The sequence below is a fragment of the Canis lupus genome, chromosome 11 (genome assembly GCF_003254725.2).
Source record: "Canis lupus dingo isolate Sandy chromosome 11, ASM325472v2, whole genome shotgun sequence".
Classification (NCBI taxonomy): Eukaryota; Metazoa; Chordata; class Mammalia; order Carnivora; family Canidae; genus Canis; species Canis lupus.
The window spans coordinates 70052017-70078904 of NC_064253.1; the positions used below are offsets into that span (position 1 = coordinate 70052017).

Consider the following 26888-nt stretch of genomic DNA (forward strand, 5'->3'; position numbering starts at 1 on the left):
GAGGTCAGGTGACTTGACCAAGGTCATACAGCTAATAACAGCAGAGGCTGAATTTAATTCCAGGTCTGCAGGAATCTCATCATTAAACTATCCTCCTGCCTTTGTAGAGGGAAACTAAAATAGAAAGTGGTGCAGTGTGTGAAGATCGTGACAGAGAAAGGCTCCTCAGTCTGCAGATGGGTACAAAAGCATCTCTGAGCCACAACTCTCATGTACTTTACCCAAAAGCTCAAAGAAAAAGAAAACAAAACAAAACAAAAAAACCCAACAACGTCGAACTTACAGCTACTATATGTCAAGACCTTAGCTGTGTAGACACTTTGCTACCTCCTGGGGATTCATACTGACAAACAGTCCAAGATGTTCCGGGTCTCATCTCAGCAGGGAAGGTAGACCGCAGCCACCCTGCTTAGATTCCAACAACGGCAGAAATTGGTTGCTGGTTAGTGCTTTGGAGGAAAATGTTTGGGGAGTGAAGATTAGACATACTGAATTGCTTAAAGGTGAAATTGCAGAGTTGAACACGTTGCACAGATCCTGAGTCTTGGCTCCACCATTTCTGAAACTAAATTTCTGTTTGTGCTTCCCTCCCTTAGGCCTACTCTTCCTCCTGTCTCCATCAATGGGACTTCCATCGGTCCAGGGGCTCAGGGACACGAAAAAACAGGAAGCCACACTTGCCTCCGGCTTCATCTCCCTCATCAGCCAATTCTCTTGGCCTACCTGGAGGAGACACCCGGAATCTGCCCACCTGTCACCATGTCACCATGTCAGCTCACACACCATGCTCCCTGAACCGTTGCAGGAGCCTCGGCTGCTTTCCCTGCTTCCATCCTGGCCACTAAAGTCTATAACCAACCACACAAATATTAATTTATGTTAGTTTTTAGTAAATATTTCAGTAGAAAAATTGTACAAAGCAAAACATAAGATTTTTTTTCTCAGCATTATTTTCATGGCTAAAGAAACAGGCTGGTGGATGATGAGTCATGAGGATCATATTGCAGAGAGCTAGGATTTGAACCCGGACCCCCTGGTCACAAAGCCTGTGTCGCCCTTCCTTCCCTCCTTTCCGTCTGGACAGTGTGACCTTAAAGTCACTGGTGGAACACAGCAAATCCCTCGCCACCACTTTCTAAGCTCTTAAACCTCAATGTCTTTCTATGCAGAGTAGAGAAAAGGTTGGCTCATCTCCATGAACTTATTGTGAGGATTCCAGAAGATGAGCACCTGGCGCGCATGGCAGCGTCTCTGCCCCATACATGGGTGCTCAGCAAATAGCCATTATCATCATCATTAGTATTATGAGGCAGCACTGAAGTATCGACTAAGGTAATCTGGTGGTCCAGCACTTACACCGTGTCCTGCGTGTGCTGTGTGGCTGCTTAACTTTTAATGTGGGCATCTTCTTACAACCTTCTCCCACTCCCCAGCCGCCACCCCCCTGCAGCCCCTAGGCCTAGCAGTGGTATGCATGGTGCAGGACGTGTGACCGTGTGGCGCTGGTGGAGGGAGGGCTGGGTATTTGAGCACGGGCTTGGAGCCACACAGCTCAGATTCTAGTCCTGGCTCCACCATTTCCGAGCTGCATGATGCTGAGAAAATAAGGGTCATATCTGGACATCACACTGTTGTCAGAGCCGAATGGGTTTAAATGGGCGAAGCTACTCTGTGCGCTCTCCTCTTAAGTCACTGGGAGCTTATTCTCACCCTCTTTTGCTGGTGGGCTCTTCATCTATCTGACCTATGAGTATGGGAGCCCCTGGGCTCTGGGCCTGGGTTCATCCCTTCTCTCTGGTGAGTCCGTCTCTTCTCTTTTGTATTATTCATATGCTAAATAATCTGAAATTAGCATTTCAAGTCTAGTCTCTTTTCTGGGTTGGTATGTCCAACTGGCTAGACATCTCCATGAGGAAATATATTAGACTTGGCCAGATGATGGGTTCCTGAAGCAGGATGATGCATACCCCGGGGGTTAGGACATTGCTGTCCAATTTTGTGACTGGAATTTTCCACAAATGAGTTCATTTATTTTTAAGATTTTATTTATTTATTCATGAGAGACACAGAGAGAGGCGGAGACACAGGCAGAGGGAGAAGCAGGCTCCATGCAGGGAGCCCGATTGTGGGACTCAATCCCAGGACCCTGGGATCACAACCTGAGCCAAAGGCAGACGCTCAACCACTGAGCCTCCTGGGTGCTTCATGAGTTCATTTTTTAATATGGCTGAAACTAAATTTCTGTTTGTGCTTCTCTCCCTTAGGCCTACTCTTCCTCCTGTCTCCAACAATGGGACTTTCATCGGTCCAGGGGCTCAGAGACACAAAAAACACACTTGCCTCCAGCTTCATCTCCCTCATCAGCCAATTCTCTTGGCCTACCTGGAGGAGAGACCCGGAATCTGCCCACCTCCCACCATGTCAGCTCACACAGCCATGCTCCGCTGTCTTCCACCTGAACCGCTGCAGGAGCCTCGGCTGCTTTCCCTGCTTCCATCCTGGACACTAAAGTCTATTCTTCACACCCCAGATGGAGTGGTCTTTTAAAAATATGAGTGAGATTATAGCCCTGTTCTGCTCAAACCATTCACTGGCTTCTTTCTCTTCTCACTCAGGATCAAATCCAAAGTATTGCACTTACGTGACTCACAGAACTCTGCACAGATTGCCACACTGCTCCACTTGACATCCATTTTTTTTTTTTTTTTTTTTTTTACTTAGAACATGCTCTCCTACAACTCACCCCCTCTTTCACTATGTTCCATCTACCTGGGCTCCTTTCTAAAAATATTTATTTATTTATTTATTATTTGAAAGAAAGAGAAAGAATGAGGGGAGGGGAAGAGGGAGAGAATCTCCAGCAGAGTTCCCACTGAGCATGGACACCCCCTCCCCCTGACACGGGGCTTGATCTCACCTGAGATCATGACCTGAGCTGCAATCAAGGGTTAGATGCCCAATCAACTGAGCCATCCACCCACTGCCACCTGGGCTCCTTCTTGGAACATGCCAGGGGTGTATGAACCTGCTGTGCCCTCTGCATGGAAGCTCTTCCATAGACACCTGCAGGCTCAGTGTCTCAGCTAAGATCTATGCACTAGTGTCACCTTATCAAAGAGGTCTTTCCTGTCCAGGCTGTATTCAACAGGCTCCTCTGCCTAGCGCTCGCCAGCCCTCTTATCCTGCTTTCCTCCATAGTGTGCACGCTTGACACAGTCTGTATTTACTTGTCGATTGTCTCCCACACTAGCATACAACTCACCAGGGCAGGGATTTTAGGAGTTTGTTCACTGTGGTATTTCTGGCTTCCCAGAACAGTGAGTAGGCACTCACATAAACAGGCACTCAGTAAATGGTTTGGTTAAAGACAGACAGGATGGTGATGGGTACAAGGTAAGTACTGCTATTTTCGTTACTATTACTAGTACTACTGCTACTATTACTTTTACTGGGACTAAACTCCTTACATTTATCTTAGTTGTCCCACAACAACACAACAAGACACAAGAACCTCATTGTACAGATGAAGGGGTTAGGCTGAGAAGGGAGAAGTTACCTGCGTGAGTCACAATCACCCAAGGGGAGGAAGGACGCCTAGGTGGCTCAGTGGTTGAGCATCTGCCTTCAGCTCAGGCATGATCCTGGGGTCCCGGGATCAAGTCCCACACTGGGCTCCCCGCATCGAGCCTGCTTCTACCTCTGCTTGTGTCGCTGCCTCTCTCTCTGTGTCTTTCATGAATAAATAAATAAATAAAATCTTAAGAAAACAAGAAAACAAAACGCTAGTCCCAGAGAAAGAACTACAAAACCCAGCTCCCCCACCTCTCTGGACCCTCTACTTTTTCCATGATGGCATCATGTAGCACCAATGGGAATCCTACATCAGAATGTTCTCTGTGTCTTTTTTAAAAAATTCATCATCTATGGAAAGACCTTTAAGAGATCACTAAGCAGAGGTGGAGGAGGGAGTAAAAAAAAAAAACAAAAACAAAAACACTATACTTTGTGTACCTTTTATGAAAGGAAGGAGAGGAATAATATTTAATATTACTTGCTTGGATTTATATTGAAAAAAAAAAACAACAATGGAAAGACACCCAAGAAAGGAGTACCAGTGAGGTAGAGATAGAGGAAAAGAGATGGAAGTAGACAGGGGAAAGAATTAACACTATTACTGGATGTCTTTTATGCTGATTTTGATTTTGAACATTGTGAACTTGACGTGTATAAAAAAATATGTCTTCCAAATTGTCACAGCCAAGAGGAGCCCAGGAGACAGCCCAGGAGAGTCTTAAACTTGGCCTTAAGAGCCCCTTAGCTTGACCAAACTTTAAACAGGCTTCTTCCTGACTCTAGGTGCCTGACCTCCATTTTCTTTTTATTCATTCATTCATTCATTCATTCATTCATTCGAGACACAGAGAGAGGCAGAGACACAGGCAGAGGGAGAAGCAGGCTTCCTCATGGGAGCCTGATGCGGGACTTGATCCCAGGACCCCAGGATCACGCCCTGACCCGAGGGCAGATGCTCAACCACTGAGCCACCCAGGTGCCCCTCGCATATATTTTCTTAAACTATTGGCTTTAGATAAGTGTCACTGGAAATTTCTTCTCTGCACCTTTAACATTAAAATCTTTAACACACACACACACACACACACACACACACACACACACACATACCTCTGGACAGTTCTACAACCCAGGAATGTCTTTCTCAAGGATCTGGAAGTCATCTCTTTGAAATGTAATCACCAAGGATGGTAGCAGAGAAATACACCCGTGGGTTCAGAATAAGTCAACTTGCAAGATATATTTCATTAGTGAACCTCCCCCTGAAGTCATCCGGTACCTTCCCCGTCGCTTACTGCAGCCATAAAAACCCTCCTGCCCTTTGTCTGAATGGAATTGAGTTCAGACCTTTCTCCCCTGTTGCAATAGCCTTGAATAAAGTCTTCCTTGCCCGTTTGACACCGTCCAGTACTTTGAAAGTCACAGCACTGGTTAAACTCTCAGAGCAGAACAAAAGGACATTCGTAAAAACTAAGATAATCTGGATACCTGCCCTTACTAAAGGCTATCGAAATAGGGGAGAAGGGCCTGCACTCAATTCCATTGAGATAAAGGACGGAAGGATTTTTGAGGCTGGGGTGAGTAGGTGGGAAAGAACCGGAGGACTTGGGGGCAGGGAAGAGGAGAGTTTGATCCCTGGGTGTGTCCAGCACATTGAGTTATTCTGAATTTGCAAATGTATTTATCTTTCTCGAAGATTACATTTCAAAGAGATGGCTCCCAGGTCTCTGAGAAAGTAAGAAAGAAAAGGTTAAGACACACAAACTTAGATAATACAAATAAAAACCTATATCCTTTTCCTCTTTACACCAACGTTGGGCTCTGTGAGTCCTGTTCGGCTAGTATTTCCAGAACCTGGCACATGATACGTACTCAGTGTATATTTATTAGTTGAATCACACAGCTGAAGGAGAATTTAATTGCTATTTAGTTTAATTTCAAGCTAGGTTTCCACCTCCTTTGCAAACACAGCTGCAAGATTGCCTATGGGCTTGTATACTCCCAGTGGCTGGGTCCTCACTAACTCCTCAGAAATAGTTTGGGAATTCAGACAAACTGGTAGGTGTAACTCTAGTATTACAACTTTGGTGCAACTGTAGTTCTCTGAACCATGAGTTAGCAAGGAAGACCAATCCCTTTATCCTATGTCTTTCTTGCTACTCTACAAAGCACCCCCACACAAGCTGAAGTATCTTCAAGGTCACGGCAAGTGCCAGGATCCTCACAGAGAATGGAGCGGCAGCTAGCTGATTTGGGGATTGAGGTTCTTGCAACACGGTCAGGAATATACTGAATTAACCATGACGGGGCTAACCAAATGCCTGCAGCTTCGGCTCCTGGCTTATGCCTGCTAATTAATTGCCCACTTAATGGGTTCCTCTGAGGATCTGATGAGACATAAAAATAAATGCTCATTTTAGACTCTTAAAAGCCACCTTTGAGGTGTTTCACTAGATTATCATTAATAGAAATTATTCAGCGGTGATGTTACATAAAACCCCAGTCACTGCCCTTGGAGCTTTCTGTATTAATTCACATCCAATAAACTGTGATCATATCTTTCATTAGAATTGTTACTAAATACATTTCTATTCAGGGCATCTCCCTGAAATGGAAATATTTCCCTAAAAATTAATTTTCTTGATACACATGCGTAGGCTTATTAATGTGAGCTTAGAATAGACTTACTTTTTTCATTTCTCTGAAAGGAACACAAAGAAAGTAATGCTGGTGAATTTGCATCTCACAAGATCTCAAGTGTGCCAGGATGTGCACTCCAGCACAAAATTTCAGGGTAAGTGGCATCTCACAGATCCTTAGATTCATGTTAGGAAAATGTCACTAACGTTTGCCCATGTCTTTACACTTTACAAAGTATTTTAACCTGACTTTTCTCATCACCTCTCCCTCCGCACCATAATTCTCCCGCGGGGTTGGTATTATTATGCTCCCTGATTCAGTGGTGAGCAAACTGGCCACAGAAGGTTATAAGACCCTGCAAAGTCTCAGGGCCCCTAATGGTCCCTTTACCGCGGTGTGTAAATAACCCCATCCTTCCCCATGGTTTATCTCTATAACCCCATTCCCTCACCCTCTACACGGGCCCCTGGATGTTCACATCTGCAGATGCTCTATGCCCCTACTCCCACCTAGCTAACACTTAATCATATCTTCCAGGTCTCAGCTGGCAGCTGGCAGGACGCCTTCCCTACCTCTGCTCATCCACACCAATGCTAGGGCCAGTGGTCCCCTTTGTGTAAGGGTAGGGATCTGCACTGCCTCCTTCATCTTTTCATCCTCAAAGCTTATATATCACAGGTGCTCCACAAAACCTTGCCAAATAACAAATAAGAACAAGTGGTAAAGCCAGGACGGGAATCTCTGCCCTCAAGTGCGGTCCTCTGGTCACCTTACTCCCTCCTGGAATTCACAAAACCACAAGAGCAACAGCAAATGACTTCTGAGGTGTGAGTTCTTCAGAGAGTAATATTCCCGACGACGTTGCCTCCACATAATGCAAATATAGTAAAATTTCAGTGTTGCGGACTCCATTAATTAAGGATGCATAATGCTTGGCCAGGGGCTGGGCTGGCTTGTACCTTTGGAGTGTTTATTTATAAAAGAGATTGCTAAGCACATTAGTACATTAGCAGTGTAAATAAGATCACCAGGGAAATGGCAGAGATACTTAAGAGAACAAACTGCCTGGAGTCACTTTGGAAGCACCCATTATGAACAAACAATCACTGTGCTAATTACAATTGCTCTGCTAATTACAATTACTGTGCTAATTACAATCTATCCTTATCTGTTCCATAGGTTCTCTATGGACTTTTTTTCCTTTTGAGCACTTGGGCCAGCCTGAGTTACTGCCTACATTTTCGTGTAACGAAATTGTGCTTCTTTATAAAAACTGTCTCTACCTTAGATGGCTCAATGGTTCCGAGAGGCTTCCCTGTCCTTAAAAAAAAAAAAAAAAAAAAAAAAAAAAGAAAGAAAAAAGAAAAAAAGAAAAAAAGAAAAGAAAAGAAAAGAAAAGAAGAAAGAAAGAAAGAAAGAAAGAAAGAAAGAAAGAAAGAAAGAAAGAAAGAAAGAAAGAAAGAAAAAAAAACAGAGTCAGGGATTTTGAAGTCAGAGAATTAAAAAAAAACACACACACACACAAAAAGGGGGAAGGAGAAGCGAGAGGAGAAGTGAGATGAACCTGCTTGGTTCTGTTGCTTTAGCACCTTTAGCCAACTAGACACTTTTTTAGGTTAGTTGGAGAGCATTCAAAATATGCTATATATAATTGTTTTTCTCATAAAATGACCATGTTTGGTATATTTAGAGATGTGAACATTGAGAATATATATATATTTTTTTTTTTTAATTAAAGTGACTATTTGTCTTTCTTCTCTTACTATAATTAGGGAGAGAGATTAGAGAGGCTTTGTTTAAAAACGGATTGCAATTCCCTGTTCCCCGCATGCAAAAAAATAAAAAAACATCTTTCACTAGGTCTTAATTTTACTGCTTTCTTCCTATCTCCAATTATACTAACGAGTGTTGAGGGTATGAGATTTTTGTCTAAGAACTTAAGAATAATAAAGATTCACCCGGGGCCAGTGTCCCCTCCCAAATGGATTTCTCATTACTTTTTCAGGAGTCTGGCTTCCACCTGTGTCCTGACGCTGACTGCAGCCCAGCCCATTGGGCATCCAATGATGGAAGAATTATAGGGTCCTCACTAACTGGAAGTCATCTCTTCACGGGCAGCTCCGATCTGGGTGCGCAGCCACGGATGGCTTCAGGACACTGGACGCAGGGTAAGTGCCTCCCACACTGGGGCTGACACTGAGAGCATCCCATACCCGTCACTAAGCAGAGCGGATGGGTGGATGCAGAAAATAAGTTGTGCTACATTGTGCACTAGGGGCCTGCTGGATGATAGGGCGGGATTGTCACCTGGGCTGCTGCAAATCCAAAATACAGGCTCTGAGCTTGGTCACTCTGCAAGGAGACTCCTTGGTACTGCATGGCCTTCTAAGTGCCACTGGCCCTAAACTCAGTTCTTGCCTTCTAACTGGCAAATGGAGAAGCGACAATCCTTCTCCATTCTCAAGCATAACCTGGGCTCACATCTCATGAAAAGTTTAGTTTAACACCTTGCTGTGCAAAGCTGTCCAGGAGCTCATTTGAAAAGCAGAGTCTCAGGTCTTACCTGCAATCCACTGAACCAGAGCCTGTATTTTAGCGGGGTTCCTTGGCGATGTGTATGCATATTAGAGTTTGAGAATTACTAGTGTATTTCATGCGCCTTGTATCCTGGCCATAAGCAGACACATGGAAAAGTTCTACCCTCGGTTAGGGTTTTTGTGTATAATAATGATGATGACCTATTACTTGCTTTCCTGCTCTTTGCGGATCATCTGGTTGGAGCCATATGTATGTGCATTTGCACACATTATCTAGAGGCTATAGAGTGGAGAAGAGGGCAGGCCGTGACTCTCGGCTCCATCACGTACCAGCTGCAGGACCTTGGATGCCATTCTTCACCTCTCTGAGCTTCAGTTTTCTCATGTAAGAAGTATGGCAGTGAACCTGCTCTGTCCACACATGTTGTGGGAGAAATATCTGTCTATACCCCTTAAAGTCAGGCTTTGAAAAGTAAAGAAAAAAGAGTTTAGTGTATCAATCATGCTTAAGGATCCTGGGAAATTTACCAGAAGGAAAAGTAGGAAGTGAGCAAGACCAATGTGCAGACCATGGGACTTATGGGCTGACCTTCATTGTGTTTGGATGCATATCCTTTCCTATAGGGTAGGGCCACTTGTAAGCTACTTGTCATATATTTTTAATATTAATGCAGAAGCACTCCACACCTCTAGAACTTTTGGGCATAGGCCCTGGCCCATTATCAAATGCCACACAGCAGGCATGAGCATCTAAAACCCACCTTCCGGGATCCCTGGGTGGCGCAGCGGTTTGGCGCCTGCCTTTGGCCCAGGGCGCGATCCTGGAGACCCGGGATCGAATCCCACATCGGGCTTCCGGTGCATGGAGCCTGCTTCTTCCTCTGCCTGTGTCTCTGCCTCTCTCTCTCTCTGTGACTATCATTAAAAATAAATAAATAAATAAATAAATAAATAAATAAATAAATAAATAAAATAAATAAAACCCACCTTCCTGATTGGATGCATTTCCCTGTAGGTAATTCCTACAAAAACAAAGGAGGCTACCCTATAGGGTACAGGTAATACATGGGAAAGATAACGGCTTTCCAAGAGAAGGTGACCGTGGCCTGCTACTTATTCCACACTGCTGGCTGAGGTGTCCCCCTCCCATAGACCCTCAGAGCACGAAGGGCTGTGTTTCTGCCCCTACCCTGGCATTTTGCCAAAGCAATGCATTCACCAGAATGCACTGGTCAGAGGAAGTTGACAGCCCTCTGAAGATACTTTCAGGTTAAAAAAAAAAAAAAAAAGATACTTTCAGGTTAAAACCCCACTTTATAGTTGAAGATCTTGAAGTTCATAGAGGTTAAGAGATTTGTCGAAAGCCACACAGCTGTGGAACGGTAGATTTGAGATTTAGACCTCATTATTTCTCATGGTGGCACCCTGACACCTTGTGTTGGGTCCCAGCTAGGAATGGGATCAAATTCCTGCAGAGTCATGCACATGGGGATGGCCTTGTCACTAAGAGTCCTCCAGTTTCTATCTGGCAGCCCCCTGTGGCACCTGGGTCCTCCCTGTCTGGTGAGGACAGGGATGCAATAGGTGCCAATCCCACTTAATCATCACAAAACATCAAAAAGTGGGTATTGTCATTATTCCCAATGTGGAGATGAGGAAACTGAGGCTTACTGAACACATGTGCCCAAGGTCACACAGTTAGCAGGTGGCAAGCTAAGACTCAGACTCTAGAGCCTGACGTCTTCGACACTCAGCCCAATATATCCCTAAATTAACGGACAATGTGAACCACCCAGGAATATGATGACAATTAATTTTCCCAGGTCCTTCATTTAAGAGAAAATAAATTGGTAGGTCTTGGTGCAGCCCTAGGTGACTCTTAGGATCCGGTGAGTAGGAAAAGCTTCAGTAAGCCCGTGGCGATCGGGTTTGAATAGAAAGAGACTATATTGCTCAGTCTGTACCCAAACTCTGCCCTAACCTTAATTTATAGAAAAAGCCAACAGAAATCAGGAGAGGATGAGCAAGGGTGATCCAATAGGAAGTGCCAGCACATGTATGGAAAGAGCTTTTGGATTTCAGGGCCTCTGGTATATGGGACATGCTGGCCTTGACTCCTGCAGAATATGTACGAAAACCTTGAGAAAATGGAGATAAAGCGAGAGATCCTTCTACAGACAGCCTAAGGGTCAGGGCCCCAGGGAGAGTCACCCCTCAACTGCTCTGAACCAGCCTCTAATTTCTGTCCTCAGCTCACTTCCAAGGTCTCACCAGTAGACCCCAGGGTGGGTAGCATACAGCTGTGTTTCCAAGTGCCAAGTTGAGGATTTTGCCAAAAGCTAGGATATCATTGTATAGGGAGGCTTGGGAATCGCCCTGAAAATCACAAGCTAATGCCACTTCTAATTAATAACCTCTCCACTGTCAGCCTCCTTTACTTTATCTTGTCATAATACGATCGTGGTGTATCACAGAACATCCAGACCTGAAATTGCAGAAAAACAGCTTCCAGCCCTGGCTCCACCATTAATTCTCTGTGGAACCTTGACCTTGATGTTGCCATCTGTATAGTGTGGGAGTTGGATCACAAGTTTCTAAGCCTTCCGAGCGGATATAGTGCAGCCCAGCAGACTGGAAGCTGGAAGCCTGAATTATTCATTTACTAGTTACATGATTTTAAGTAATTAAACACTGTGAGGCCCAGGCATCTCATCCACAAAAGGAGGGCAGTGTAGAGACTGTGCTCTGAGGTTCATCCATCTATAAAGTCGATGATTCTTTGGGAGTTGAATGAAGAAAATGGTCAAGAAAAGACTAGAGGGTCCTTCCTAACTCTGGGAAACGAACTAGGGGTGATGGAAGGGGAGGAGGACGGGGGGTGGGGGTGAATGGGTGACGGGCACTGAGGGGGGCACTTGATGGGATGAGCACTGGGTGTTATTCTGTAAGTTGGCAAATTGAACAACAATAAAAAATAAATTTATTATTAAAAAAAAAAGACTAGAGGGTCTTATCACAGTTGTTGGGGGGATGATGTCAAAGGGGAGAATGTTAGGATCCTGAAAGGTGTGCTGCTAGGTGGGCTTTGCTGTTAGACTCGAGTTCTCTCATGTGATAGCTACAGGACTACCAGGCCCGGTGGCTCACCACACGTGTACCTCAGCGTAGAGCATTGTATTGATGTCTCATTTATTTCTGGGTCTTCTCAGCACATGATAGGATTTCATGTGCCTGCTCAACACTTTGAAGGGTGCCGTGACCACAGGACTGGATGTGACCAATGCAATGTGAGCAGAATGTCACTCCTGGGAAGAAGTAATGAGAGCCAAATTTCGTTCCCACTACCACAGTGTCCACGGGGGCACATGAAGATGATGCTCCTGCCAGCTGGGATTCCCAAATGCCAGAATGAATGGCACCCTTGCAATTCTGGGCAGGGCATGTGATAGGAACACAGCCTAATACATTCTGGCTGATATATTCCTTTCCTTTTTTTAGGAAACCAAGTTGTTCAGGGCTATTTTGTGATAGGTACTGAGAAATGAGAAAATCTATAAAGTATGTGATACCGGATCTGGCACGTAGTGAAAACGCACTTGGCTAAACGCAGAGGGCAAGAGAGGGGGAGAAGAGAGGGAAGAGAAGGATTCAGAAGCAGCATCTATCATTAACCATCTTCCAGGAAGGCACTAGAAAAATAGCTGTCGAGGCCACTTAATAAGATGTGACTCAGGACCCTCTCTGGGAAACAAGTGGGTGCCACTAACAAAAGCCAGCTTTTCTCAGATGCTGAAAGAGAACCCTTCTGTCTCACCAGGCGTGGGCTGGTGGTGCCTCATCCTGCAATCCCACATCTTACCCAAAACTTTCCTCTTATCCTGTACAATATGCACATCCGATAAGCATGCCAGATTGAAGAGCGCCTTTCTAGCAAACCGTCCATGAGATCCTCCTGCTCTTTGTAGGTCAGTCTTGAAGGCCTTGGGCAAATAGCTACTGCCAACAGAACCATCTTATTTTCGATGAGGCTTTTGGAAAATCTACAATTGTAATTTGTGCAGCCCCCCATTCCCAAGCAACTGCTCCTCACTGCAATTTCTGAGACTCCCAGGCTCAGTAAGAGCTCTTGCCTGATGTTTATCTAAATCCATGCAATCTATAACCAAAGTTGACCTTTCTTTTTTACAGGAACGAGGTAGGATGGGGGAAGATAGGGGAGGGAGGGAAATGAAATACAAACAAAACATCAAATACCAGCAACCTTTGAGGAGTTTATCTCACTCCAGCAGTCTTTACCCATTCCCTCACTAATGGAGAGCTAAGAGGAGGAAATTCTGACGGTGACCCTCGGTGAGTCATTAAGACCAACCCAGAGAACCAAAAGAGATTGGAACCAGCAGAGCTTGACATCGCTTCCTAGGTTCCGGAGGAATCCGGAAGTGAAATCTTTGACTCTTCGTGTTTGGACAGAACCTGACAGTTTCACAGAGATTTATGTCCACCCATGTCCATCTGATTAGCAAACTGATTCCTAAGCCAGACCTCTCTCCAGGGGCCACCAAGGTTCTTAAAATGACCTCCACCTGTCCTGGCAATAAATTCTACTGTGACTTGAGGATGAGCTCTATCTTCTTTGTCTCTCACTTGAGGTCTCTCCTGCAAACCTTCCCGCCTCCTCCGCCTTTCATCCCTGCTTGGTCGCTCTGACTGCTTCTTCTTATCACTCTTGCCCTATCTCTATCTTTCTGTATGGTCTCTTCGTGTATTTAATCCTCACACACAAGTGGATTGTGTGTGCCAGGCTTGCCAGGGTCCTAAGCATCTCCACTCACTCATCTCTCATGGGCAGACTGCAGCCTCCACACGGCAATGTGGCAAGGTGGCCAGCAATGGAATCAAGTTCCTGCAGAATCATGTGCTCGGGGGTGGCTTTTCCCTACTGTCCTCCCTTAATTAAGAACCAGTCACCCTCTTATGAAACCTGAGTCTTCCCTCTCTGCTGACCATGCCGTTAAAGGGATAGGAAGAAATGATACACATCCCTTACAACAGAACCAGAAACCAGAGAACACTGGTTTGAGAGACACAGACTCTAACTTGGAGTCTCAGAGGGGCCCCAGGTCATGGTGGGCACTAGATAAGTCCTATCCTTTCCTGGGTCTCAGTTTCTCTACATGTACAATAAGGGGTTATGTCTACACTAACTGTTAAGTCTAGTCCAGTTCAGATTCTTGAAATGAGAGGCCTTTAATAGAGCAGAAATCCAGGTTGCTCTTTTGGAGATTCAAGAGAGGAAAGGAGAATGCACACCTGTCTCCTATCAGCAGTTGGTAGGTGTGAGGGTTGAGGTAGGGGCAGGGAGGGGAACACAGCAGAATGGTGGCTGTCATGCAGAAGACTCCAGCTGGTAGACAGTTTGAAATCCCAGGCCAGCCAGTTGTCAGGAAATGTGGCATATGGCAGGACGGCTGGTGGGGGGCCTGCTGGCTACTCTGGAGGGCTGGACCGAAGATTACTTGGAGGAGAGAGAAAAAAGGAGCAGAGAAGAGGTGAGAAATGGAAATTTTGCAGGCCTGCCTTGTAGAGCACGGAGGACAAAGGAGCCGCAGCTTCCTCCCTGTCTGAGGCTCAGTGAGGGAGACTTGAAAGGGATAAATTTAGATTCATCAGAAGCCACTCACCTTCTCACCATGGGAAGTCCACTGCCTTAGCAGGTGGCTCCAAGAGGTGACATGGTCTAAGGATGGAAATAATTGTAAAGAAAGTCTAACTGAAGCCAAGGATAAGAGAGCGTATGTGAAATGGGCTGCTCAAACACAATGGAGGTCTGAGGAGTTCCTGATATCTTGAGGCTGTTGTCAAAAGAGAAAATGTGGTCTGTTCACTATACTCTTTTCACCGAGCAAATCAAGGCAGACACAGATTGGTGGCTATTTAGAAACAGCCCAAGATTGAAGGGTTGGGAACAATGAGCAGAGTGAAGCAGAATGAGGATTCCTGATGGGGTTAAAACTCTCTGAGCCAGAAGACTCCCAGGACGGCCTGTATGACACCATGCTCCCTCTTAATGACCTGTTTGTTGGTAGTAGAAAGGCAAGCATGCTGGGATCTGATCTGAGGGCATGAACTAGCTCTGCTCTGCAGTGACCTGTTTTGTGACCTTGGCCAAGTCCCTTCCCCATATGTAAATGAGATCTGGGGTCCCATGAATCTCCTTTGGACCTAGCATCTTCCTACCGAGTTTGGATCCTTCTTTTGTACCAAGCTAATCTTCCCAAGAGAGAATGAGAACTAGCACATCTGACCACTTATCACATGCCAGCCAGTCTGATAACTGCTGTGAGAAATCAAACTACATAAAAAATGCAATATGCCCATCACAGGGCCGGAATCTGATATAATACCTCTTCTTATATGGGAGGCAATATGGGGTGCCTGGGTGACTCAGTGGGTTAAGCATCTGCCTTTGGCTCAGTTCATGATCCCAGGGTCCTGGGATCGAGCCCTGTGTCGGGCTCCCTGTTCACCAGGGAGTCTCCTTCTGCCTCTCCCTCTGCCCCTGCTCATGCTCTCCATCTAATAAAGAAATAAAATCTTTATTAAGAAAGTAAACAGGAGGCAGTAGGGCTGTGCTTGTCAGAGGTGGGGCCAGATTTGGAGCTGGGTCTACTTGGAGATCTGTTCTGCTTATTCCCCACACCTGCTCATCTCTGTCTCTGCTTCTACAGACTCCTTCCTAGACAAGAAAATGCCCTCCCAGCTGTTATCCCTCCCAAGAGACACTGTTCTTTGCTATCACTTCAAACTCCAGTTCATAACCCTCACCCTCTGAGAAACCCCTTATCATTCCTTCTAATTCTTCTCAAAAGGCTTCACACGGAAATTCTTTGAAAACTACTGGAACACTGCTTTGCAAATTAAATTTCCATATATTTTTGTCAATTGTGTGTGTCGTTGTGCAAGTCTATAAATCCCCTTCTCAAAAACAAGGGATTTTTCTTTCTTTTGGATTCCACACAGCATTATTTTATCCATTATGATGCTCAAGACAGTTTCAAAGAGTCTTAAAACTATAGGAAGTCAGCACTGTGACTCTCAGTATTGAGAAGTTCGTCTGGATTGGCCTTAAGTTTCTCCCAGGTTTTTCCAATAAAGTAGCACTCTGCTGCTGTTTGAGCATCTGCGTGGTAGAGAGGAAACGTCGCTGGGATTTGCAGGACTCAACTCTGCTACTAAATTGCTGTGTAGCTACCCGTCACTCCTATTACCCCTAAATCCTCCCTCAACACTACCCTCTGCCTACCACTTCTCACTGGCCATGGTGTACCATGCCTCACAACTATCTTACAAAATCCCCCTTTTTCTCCAAACTGTTCCCATCATCCAACACTTTGATGTGGCTTTCACAATAAGTCCATAATTGAGTCCCCATTCCACACTTTCCCACGCCATCCTCATTGCAATCCACTTCCATGCAGCCACCTTGAGGTTGAAAAATGAATGCGACCATGGCATGCTCCACGTCTTCAATCATTTTAGGTTCTCCCATTTGCTGTTAGAATACAGACTTGACCTGCAAGACCCCCATGATCTGCCTCTATATACTGTTCTGGCTTCACCTCCCACCATTCTTCCCTTACTTACTCGGCCAAAACCACACCAGACTTCTTAATTTCTTAAAGCCAGACATGTTCTTTTCCTGCTTAGGACATCTGTCTCTGCTTGAAACCTTTCTCGGTGCTAATAAGTCCCACTTACCTTCCAGGTATTAGTTAAACAACACTTCATCTGGAAAGTAGACTCCAAAGTCTTATTATTGCTTTCTAAGCCAGGAGATGCACACCTACTACTGTGCTCTAACTAATTTAGATCCTACGGTTAATTGCTATCTTGGAACAACAGTGTTCCTTTATTTCATAGCACCTCCCACAAATTAAATAAGTACATAAGTTTACAAACACACACACACACACAGTACCAAAGCACCACAGGGTCTTGGGCCACTTTTATCTCATTTTTCATTGTATCTCAAGTAACCAGCACAGTACCTGGGACCTAGTAGATGCTCAAGCAGCATGTGATAACTACATAAGTGAATGGTTTTAAGGAATTCACATTTCCATCCTTGTTCTATAAAATGGGAAGTGATGAGGTATGTTGGCTTAAAAGACAAGAGCAAGGCTTGGGAATCAGCCAGATTTACAACTGATTCTTTACTCTGCCTCTCATTGGATGGTGACCTTGGGAGAGTCATTTTACCTCTCTGGTGGGGATTTCTCAGCTAGAAAATTGAGGTCATGGTGCCTCAAAGGGTTTTGGTAATGAAGCTAAAATGGTTTTATCCTGGCTCTCTCACTTCCTAGAAGGGAGGTTTGGGAGAGCCACTTAACATTTCCATTTCTCATCTGTACATAGGGGATGACAAGAGCCCCTGTTTCCCAGGGCCATTGCGAGGATCAAATTAATAGATGGCAAGTGCTTAGAATGTCCTCAGCTTGTGCTGAATGCCATCATCATCATCATCACTATTATTATTATTACCAAAAATACTTGATAAAGAGTCTGACATGGAGTAATTCTTAATAAATAATGGTCATTAGTATCATTCCTATTATAAATTCCACTATTATTAATTAGGTGATGGAAAGGGGATGATGATGATGATGATGATAATGGTGACGTGACATTCCTTCCCAATTCTGACTTCTGTTGAGATGACCTCAAATGCTGGGTTGAACCCTGCTTTGTGATAATATCCTATTACATTTTCATGCAACGTTGTCTAAAAGTACAGTTTATTTTTAAAAAATAATCATTTCTTATACATGGAACAATTCTTCTCACTCTACCATCTTATGGTTCTTCAGATTTTGAAGCATGAATAAATCCAGCTTCTTTGACTCTCCCAGGGAGCCTTTAATAATGAGACTGCATGTCTAATCTTCATATAATTTAGCCAACCCATTCCCTATTCTGTTTGCTCTCATATGAGAGTAGCCTTATCTTTTAATTTCACAGGTACCTCTATATTTATTAATAGAGAATGAGGTTTTTGACATATTGTTGAGCAAAAAACAGCAATTTCTAAACAGATCTACTGAGATATGGTGTGAGTGTGAGTGTGTGTGTGTCTGTTCGTGCATGTGCGTGCAGACAGAAAGGAGAGAGAGGCATTTTAAGAATGTTCAGGAAAATGTTAATTCTGGGTATTTCTGGGTGATGGGAATTTTATTTTCTACTTCATTAAATGTCTTTATTTTTGAACTGCCTGAATAGCCTACATAGGATACTTACTTTTTAATAGACTGAAAGATTAATTTAAACATTTTAAAATTCCATTAACTGTACTTACAGAATGATTTAAGACTGAATTTTAAAAAAATGTGGATAGAGTTAGAGAAATGGAAGGGCAGGATAAATAAGGACTAGGTCAGTGGGAAAGCAACCTCACGGAATGAATTTTGCTGAGTTCTCACACTTCATCAGATAGACATTGGTAAGCCTGGGGAGATGCTGGCCAGTCTAACAGAATTCATTTCCATGATGCCCATGGCTTCCTCCCCCGGCCCAGATTTTGGGTGAATAATCCCTCCAGTGAAGTGCAAGTGTCTGCCCCATACCTAAAGGTCATCTGGAAGACTTGGCCTTGGTTCACATGCTGGGTCCGGTTGTTGTAACCATGTAGCATCTCTCCAAAGAGGGTGTCGTTGAATTTGGAGTCAGGTTTGAGGCATTTGGGGCCCTCGCAGACATCTGAGAGCATTAGGCAGGATTTTCCATCAGGAGCCAGCTTGTACTCCTCCACACAACTGCATGATAAAACAGAGCCGAGAGTTAGCTCCTCATGCTGGATGCCCCCATTGTGGGTGACCTACAACCAAGGCCTCTTTTGCCTGCAAAACAGGTCAGAGTTTAGGAATGGAGACAGCTATTCTGGCTGGAATCTATCTAGGGCACAGGTGTCTAGAGAGAAGCACATTAATCCTGCAAATTGGTAAATTCAGGGAAAGTCATTTGTGACATTTTGGAAGAGTCGAGGGGGAAACCACAGTGCACATCTACGCACAAAGCAAATTTAAAAACTGTTTTCCATGAACACACAGACTTTAAAAAGCATGACAGACCAATTCACAGGGAATTATCAACGAGTTCCTTGAACCAAAATCTATTCCCAGTGTATCTGTCGACTAAGGTTGAAGACTGTAGCAAAAACAAGGTTGTTATTGCCCTTGTAACTCAGAGGTGATACTTCCAGGACCACAGACAGCTCACGGACCTGCAGCCACTGCTTCTGCTCAATTAGCAAGGTGAGCAGCCTCTGTAGGCCTCTAACTACCCAATCATAACAGCAGAAGGGCCCTTAACATGCCTCTGAGGCCAGGACCAAACAGGTCCTCCTCTATGGACCAAACAGGCATTGGAATAGGATGTGGAAATAATATTTGCTATTTGGGGATGTTTGCAGTGAAAAAAAAAATATCTCTTAGGCATGGGGAAGGGGAGGAAACAGAGGTCTGAGGCCTCTGAAAAATCAATCCAGAAACTGGAATTCTTTTAGTGTCTACCTGTCTATGTTCCTTTGCTAGGCACTGGGAATAGGGTACACATAATAGATAAGACACACAAGAGAACAGGTTGCTCAACTGAAAAAACTTGTATAAATGTCACCTTTGCTCCTTTGGACCTCTGTGAACCCCAGCAAGTCATTTAACTTATTTGATCTTCAGCTTCCTCAATTGCAAAATGGGGTAGAAACTCTTCTCCTATATTAATTCCCTAGGCTGCTACAAGGCCCTATGACACACTGGCTGCAAAAACAGGAATTGCAAGGTATTTCACAAAATAATTACAGTAATGGTGGCAATGGTGGTGTTTACTGAGCATATACTTGCCAGGGGTACTTTGTATATTTATTTTCTTAACCATGAGAACAAGTAATTTCATCATTCATGCTTTACCCAGAATCAAAATGAGGAACCAAGAAGTATGAAGCATGTCACACACTGTGAGCAAGTGGCGACGTGGCGTTCAAATTCAGGTCCGGTTAGCAACAAAGGCACCCCCGTTTCTATTTGCGTGACATGACCCTGGTTAGCCTGAGCCGGGTGGAGGCAGTAGAAAGCAGACAGCCTATTATTTGCCTTTTTTTCTAGGATATAGAGCGAAAAATCTATTGAGTCTGACTGCAGAGATACTCAGGTGCTCATATGGAAGAAGGGAGAGGCTCTGTGAGATAGTTTGGGGTGAAAATATTTCTAGGTTGAAGGAACCAGTAGCTGATGTTAGAGACATGGAACCCAACTGGAGACTGGAAGTAAAGAGGCAGATCTGAAAACCTGACCCAAGATCACTCTAGTGAGAGGCCAGGGACATCTCACACAGGAAGTTGTCACTCTTCCCTTGTTCTCTTCTAACCTCCAGTGTGTTGCACAGATGCACCGTCTTTCTCATGCTTCCCTGCACCTGCCCGAGTACAGTGGAAAGATCTTGGAAGAAAGCCTGTCCTGGTTCCCTCATCAAGTCTATTTCCCCTTCCTTTTGCATTTGTCAAATATAATTAAACTCTCCCTTGGTAAAGTTGGAGTACAGATGATACGGGTTGTATGAATGGACAAATTATATGGTAAGTTTTTAATAAAGTCTAGTTTCATCCATTTACCCTAGGAGGTTCCCAGCAAATATGAGAACTGGTTTCCTGGGACGCCTGGGTAGCTCAGGGGTTGAGGGTCTGCCTTCGGCTCAGGGCGTGATCCCAGGTCCAGGAATCGAGTCCTACATCGGGCTCCCCACGAGGAACCTGCTTCTCCCTCTGCCTGTGTCTCAGCCTCTCTCATGAATAAATAAATAAAATCTTAAAAAAAAAAAGGTTTACTGAAGTAGAACTTTCTGTTTTCACACACACATGTGCACCTGTGAATACCTACTTTTGTTGTAGATGATTAAACGTTATCAAAGTCTAGGGATCCCTGGGTGGCGCAGCGGTTTGGCGCCTGCCTTTGGCCCAGGGCGCGATCCTGGAGACCCGGGATCGAATCCCACGTCGGGCTCCCGGTGCATGGAGCCTGCTTCTCCCTCTGCCTGTGTCTCTGCCTCTCTCTCTCTCTCTCTGTGACTATCATGAATAAATAAAATCTTTAAAAAAAAAATAAAATAAAATAAAATAAAATTTAAAAAAAAAAAAAAAAGTCTATAGAGTGAAATGTGGAGGTTCATTCCCACTCCTCACATATGCTCACTTCCCATTTCAGTAGTCATCATTGTTAACTATTATATATTCTTCTAGGGCTTTTCCAATGCATTTAGAAATACAATATCATGTGTATAATAAAAATTATATTACATAGCAAACTCTTAAGTACACCATGCATCGTTATAAGTACTGCATTTGTACCTAATACTATTTCTTAGAGATCTCTTCAAATCAGTATTCATATGTGTCTTTCTGATGGTTACTTGGCATTGCTTAGTGTAAGTGTACCCTAGTGCTTTGGGCTAATCTTTATTGATGGGCATCTTGGTTGTTTATAGCCATTGGTATTGCAAATGGTGTCATAATGAAGATCTTTGCACATGTATCATTGTGCACATGCATATGTTTCTTTAAAAAAATCTTAGAAAAGGGATTGCTGAGTCAATGGTATATGAATTTTAAAATTTTGGTCGATTTACTAAATGGCTGTCTGTAGAGCATCTACCAGTTTACAATCCCATCACTGATGAATGAGATAGCCCATTTCCCCATATCTTTCATGTTCATTATTACCAATCTGGGATGGGAAAAATAATTCATCTTTTAAAAGATTTTCTTTCTTTCTCTTTCTTTCTCTTTCTTTCTTTCTTTCTTTCTTTCTTTCTTTCTTTCTTTCTTTCTTTCTTCCTTTCTCTTTCTCTTTCTCTTTCTCTTATTCCTTTACTTATTTAAGCAAGAACAAGAGAGAGAGAGAGAGAGAGACTGGAGGAGGTACAGAAGAAAAGAAAGAATCCCAAACAGACTCCATGTCAAGCACAGAGCCAGACATGGGGCACGATTCTACAACCCTAAGATCAGGACCTGAGCTGAAATCAAGAGTTGGACGCTCAACCAATGGAGCCACCCAGGCACCCCAACTCAATTTGGTTTTGGTTTGCATTTCCCTGATTATTGCTGAGGTCCACCACCGTTGCATGTCACAGCCATAGGTACTTCTTCTTCTGTAGCTTGTCCATCCATATGCTTTGATCATGTTTTTTTTTTATTTTTTATTTTTTTTATTTTTATTTTTTTTATTGTGATACTTGTCTTTTTCCTTACTGGCTTGTATACACTTTGCATATTTTCTGGATAGTTATCCTTTGCCTTCCATATATATTGAAATTTTCCTCTACTCTGTACTTGTATTTTATTTATTTATTTTTAAGATTCTTATTTCTTTGACAGAGAGAGAGAGAGAGAGAGAGCACAAGCAGGGAGAGCAGCAGAGGGAGAGAGAGAAGCAGACTCCCTGATCAGCAGGGAGCCCGACACAGGGCTCCAGATCCGAGGACCCCGGGATCATGACCTGAGCCGAAGGCAGACCCTTAACTGACTGAGCCACCCAGGTGCCCCTGTAGTTGTATTTTAATCTTAGTTTTGTTATCTTACAACCTCTCAATCCTGGCCCTTCATTGCTTCTGAATTTGGCGCATTGCTTAGGAAGCCACAAGATGATAAAACACATTTCTGTATTTTATTTTAGTATTTATATGAGTTTTTTTCATCTTTGGCTTTTTAATCTGTATGGATTTAATTTTGCCCATGGGGGAGTGATTATTTTAACTTAATTATTTTTAAAATGAGTAACCATTACCTGGAGGGTCCATCTGGTTCACTAGCTAATGTAAAATGCTATTTTGTCATATACTAAATCACTATGCATACCCTGTACACACGGTTGGAACTCTTGCTATTTAGTGGTCTGTATATTCCTGCAATAATTCTATGCTACTTGAATTATTGTGGCTGTACAGCACGGTTTGGATACAATAAAATAAGTCTCCTCCCCATCATAAACACTGATTTTCTATCTCAAAACTTCCTCACTGCTCTTACTATTTTTCCCTTGAAATGAATTTTGGAGTTGACTTGTCAAATTGTATATAAAACCCAAGTGGGGGGCACCTGGGTGGCTCAGCGGTTGAGCATCTGCCTTCGGCTCAGGGCATGATCCTGGGGTCCCAGGATCGAGTCCCACATTGGGCTCCCCGCAGGGAGCCTGCTTCTCCCTCTGCCTGTGTGTGTGTCTCTCTCTCTGAATGTCTCTCATGAATAAATAAATAAAATCTTAAAAAAAAATCCCAAGTCCAATTTTGGGTCATATTGCATTGAATTTGTAGACCAGTTTGGGGAAGATTTAATTTTCTTTTTCCTGTTAGAGATATATAGAGGGAGTCAACTCTGTGCTAGGCAATTCCACCAACTGTGGCGGAGACCATGTCTTCTGCTCACCAGCCTGGGTCTTCCTCCTGGATATGCAGTGTAGACTCTGCATGCATCCAATCATCTCTCTGGCAGTTGAGCTAGAGGGACCATGTGACGGAATTCTGAATAATGGAATCTGTGCTGATGTGATATAAATTGCTACCAGTCTCAGCCCTTCAAGACACCCTGTATGATTCCCAAGCCTTCTCTCCTCTTGCTACGGAGCTTGGAGACCACATGCTCCGAATGCACACTGTGGGACGGAAGAGGGTTGCTTCGATCACAATGGATCTCGCAGGGAAAGCTTACAATAAGCTTCTGTGTACAAGCTTCCGGCTTGAGCACCTTCCTTTGTTACCGCAACCTACTTTATCACATCCTAGCATCTTTACAGTTGCAAGTTTTCTAATTCAGAAACATAGTTTGCATCTCCATATATAAAGTATTCCTTTATTACCTGCACTGAAGTTTTAGACTTCTGGTCATGAAAGTCTTGTCTTGCACATATCGCGTTGGAGCTTATTCACAGGTATTTATGCAACATAAGATGCTCCAGAGTTTATAGACATGCATTTTGGATCCAGACCACTAGAGACCAAATCCTGATCGCATCTCCTATTGTCTGTGTGGCCTTGGACAAAACGCTTAATCTCTCTATACTTCCTTTGCTTACCTATAAGTGGGTCCCATCTCACAAAGCCATTCTGAGGATAAACCTCTGGAATTTGGGGTGCCCAAGCATACAGTTGGTAATGGCTGCTATTATTACAATGTCTTCCACTCCAGGAATAGGATCCGTTTTTCACTTATGTTTTCCCTTATATTTTCTAGTTAGTTTTTGCTGATATTGAGGAAAGCTATTACTGATTTCTGTGGCTTGATTTTTCATCCTACCACATAAGGAGCTCATCAGTTCTAACACATCTACCAGATTTTTCTAGATGGATGAGGATACATTTGCCAAGTTTGGGTATTAGAACTTCGCCAGGATTTTGGAATAAATTAGAAAACTGCCCTTTTATTTTCTTTCTCTGGTTCAGTTTATATGAGATAGTGGTTATGCATTCCTTAATGATTTGATAGGACCTGCCTATAAATCCTATGAGTTCATGTCTTCTTTTCAATTGTAGATATTCAGTTCTCTGATCATTTTATTTTATGTTATCTCTCTGTTTAGACTTTCTACACCATCATGACTCAAACTTGGTAATTTACATTTTCTTAGAAAATAATGCATTTTATCAAGACTTTCAAATTTATTGGTATAAAGTTGTACATAGGATTCTCATTAAATTTGTTTTATCTTCTGTGCTTCCATGGTTATGTCCCTAGCTCATTCTTAATGTGTTTATTTGTGTTTTCTCTCTCTCTCTCTCTCTCTCTCTCTCATTTGAACAGGCTTTTGCATTTTATTGATGAGCCCCTCTCTCTTTTTTTTTCTATTTCATTTATTTCAGCTTTTATTTGTATTAATTCCTTCCTGCTGCTTTCTTTGACTTTGCTTTATAATTCTTTTTCTGGCTTCTTGATTTGGATGCTTTATTTTGTTTACTTTCAATCTGCCTTGCTTCTCAATAAATGCCATGGGGCTTCTGATTGCTTAGCCTATATTCTATGAATTTGATATGCAGCTTTCCTGCTCCTACTCATTCCTAAAGAAGTGGTCATTTGAGTTTGATTTTTTTTTTCTTCACCCAACTGTTACTTAGACATTTTGTTTTTATTTTTGTTTTTGTTTTTTAGTTTTCAAGTAGAGACATTCATCTACTAGCTAGATTGCTATTAATATGTAATAATACTGCATTCTAGTCTCAGAATAAAGCTTGCATAATTTCTACTTTGGTGAATTTATTGAGATTTCATGCCCCTTACTCAAGGGAGACAGGTGTTGAGCTCAGAGTTTGGATCTAATTAAAACTGGGTTCAAACGGAGGCTATGCCCCCTACCAGCCATATAACCTTGATCCCATCTGTTAACTTTTCTAGGCCTCAGTGTCACAATCTATTCAGTGGGGATAATAGTTATCCTGATCACAGGGTCAATGTGAGAACAGAGATAACCTACATAAAGGACAACATTGTATCTATCATGACGCAGACTCCTGTCACACATGGTGGCATTGCAACGCTGCTGCTGCTAGTTATTAGTACTATTATGGTCATATATTGCTCGCTCCAATTATTTCATGTTAGCCCATTTACATTTACCAGAGAGTGTAAAATCATTTCCAGTGCTTCTCAAATTCTACGTGTAGAGTTCTCTCTAGATCCAGATTTCTTAAAGCCAACAGAGTGGCCTTTCTTCGACTCTTTATTATTATTATTCAAGCTACATAATTGGGAACTTTGATGTGCCATCCATCGGAAATACATTTACTATTTATATATTTTAAATATATGAGCACTTGCATATGCAATTATTACATTTAAATATGTACATTACATACCTACACATGCATCTGTGCATCCGTATGACATATATATATACACAAACATGCGTACACACGTGCACATATGCACAGCTCAGCCCTACAGTCCGGATTGCACAGTCTACTGGAGTCTTTTTTCTATGGATGAACTGACTAGCTCCCTATCACAACCTGTAATAAGTAGAATAATACTGCCCCCCAAATGTCTGTGTCATAATTTGCAGAGCCCACAAATATGTTACCACACGTGGCAAAAGGAACTTTGCACGTGTGATTAAGACTTTTGAGATGGGAAGACTGTTCTGCATTATATGGGTCGGCTCAGTGTAATCGTAAGGGTCCTTCTAAGAGCATGAGAAGTAGACATATGTGCCTGAGAAGGAGATACAATGTGGAAACAGAGAAGAGACAGAGACAGAAACAGGCTGTTCCTCTGGCCTTCAAGTCTTACTGATGCCTGGATTTTGGGAATTCTGACCTCCACAGCTGTAAATAATAACTCTGTGACGTTTTAAGCCACTAAGTCTGTGGTGACTGATTAGGAAACCAATGCAAGATCCTAACGGAGGTATGGCTCCTATTTTCAGATAGGAAAATTAGTTTAGAGTGGTTCAGTGACTTGCCCATGAAGCGGTGTTGACACTTGTTGACAGCGGTGGCAGGATGTAGACCTGGGGGTTCATATTTCAAAGCAAGTGAGTGTGAGTGTGCGTGTATGTGTGTGTGTGTGAGATTTTAGGCATATTACAATTGTAGGTTCATGGTGATTTTGTTTTGTTTTTTGTCTGGAGGTAGGAAAGGATTGTGTGTGGCTCAGCAGAAGAGGAGTGAGGGGAGATAAAAGGCCCCTTATTATATTTAGTAAGACACTGAAGAGATTCAGGGAGGTGGAAAAACCAGGGACTCCTAAAAACACAGGGACTCAGAGGTAAATGATCCTCTGAGTTTTGAAACATGAGGAACTCTCTCCCCCAAGCTACCTCAGGGCAAAGATGGATGATTTATGCAAAGGTCTGTTTAGTTGTTGGTTTCTGTTCTTTTTTTTTTTTTTTTTCCATGCGACATAATTATACAGTTTCTTTAGAACATTCTGTCGTCTGGGAGATTTTCTTACAGAAATTCTAAAGCGTGTAGGCTCACAGGAAACCAGCCAAGATCTGCATGAAACTATATTTATACATATGCCAAAATGAAAAACATAAAATAAGTACAAAGATACAAACTGGGCATTTTAGCTGAAGGCAATGAATGTGTTACCCTTAACACACCTAT

General features: G+C 43.2%; 1 protein-coding gene across 6 annotated transcripts in view; it reads right to left on the reverse strand.

The window, feature by feature from the left end:
* The window catches only part of ASTN2 (astrotactin 2), an 853772-nt gene that overhangs the window by 286248 nt on the left and 540636 nt on the right, over window positions 1–26888 (reverse strand). For all 6 annotated transcript variants that reach the window (XM_025432065.3, XM_025432067.3, XM_025432064.3 and 3 more), the window contains one exon: window positions 18371–18559. In XM_025432065.3, coding sequence (XP_025287850.1) covers window positions 18371–18559 — 189 coding nt within the window. The remainder of the gene's footprint in view (window positions 1–18370; window positions 18560–26888) is intronic.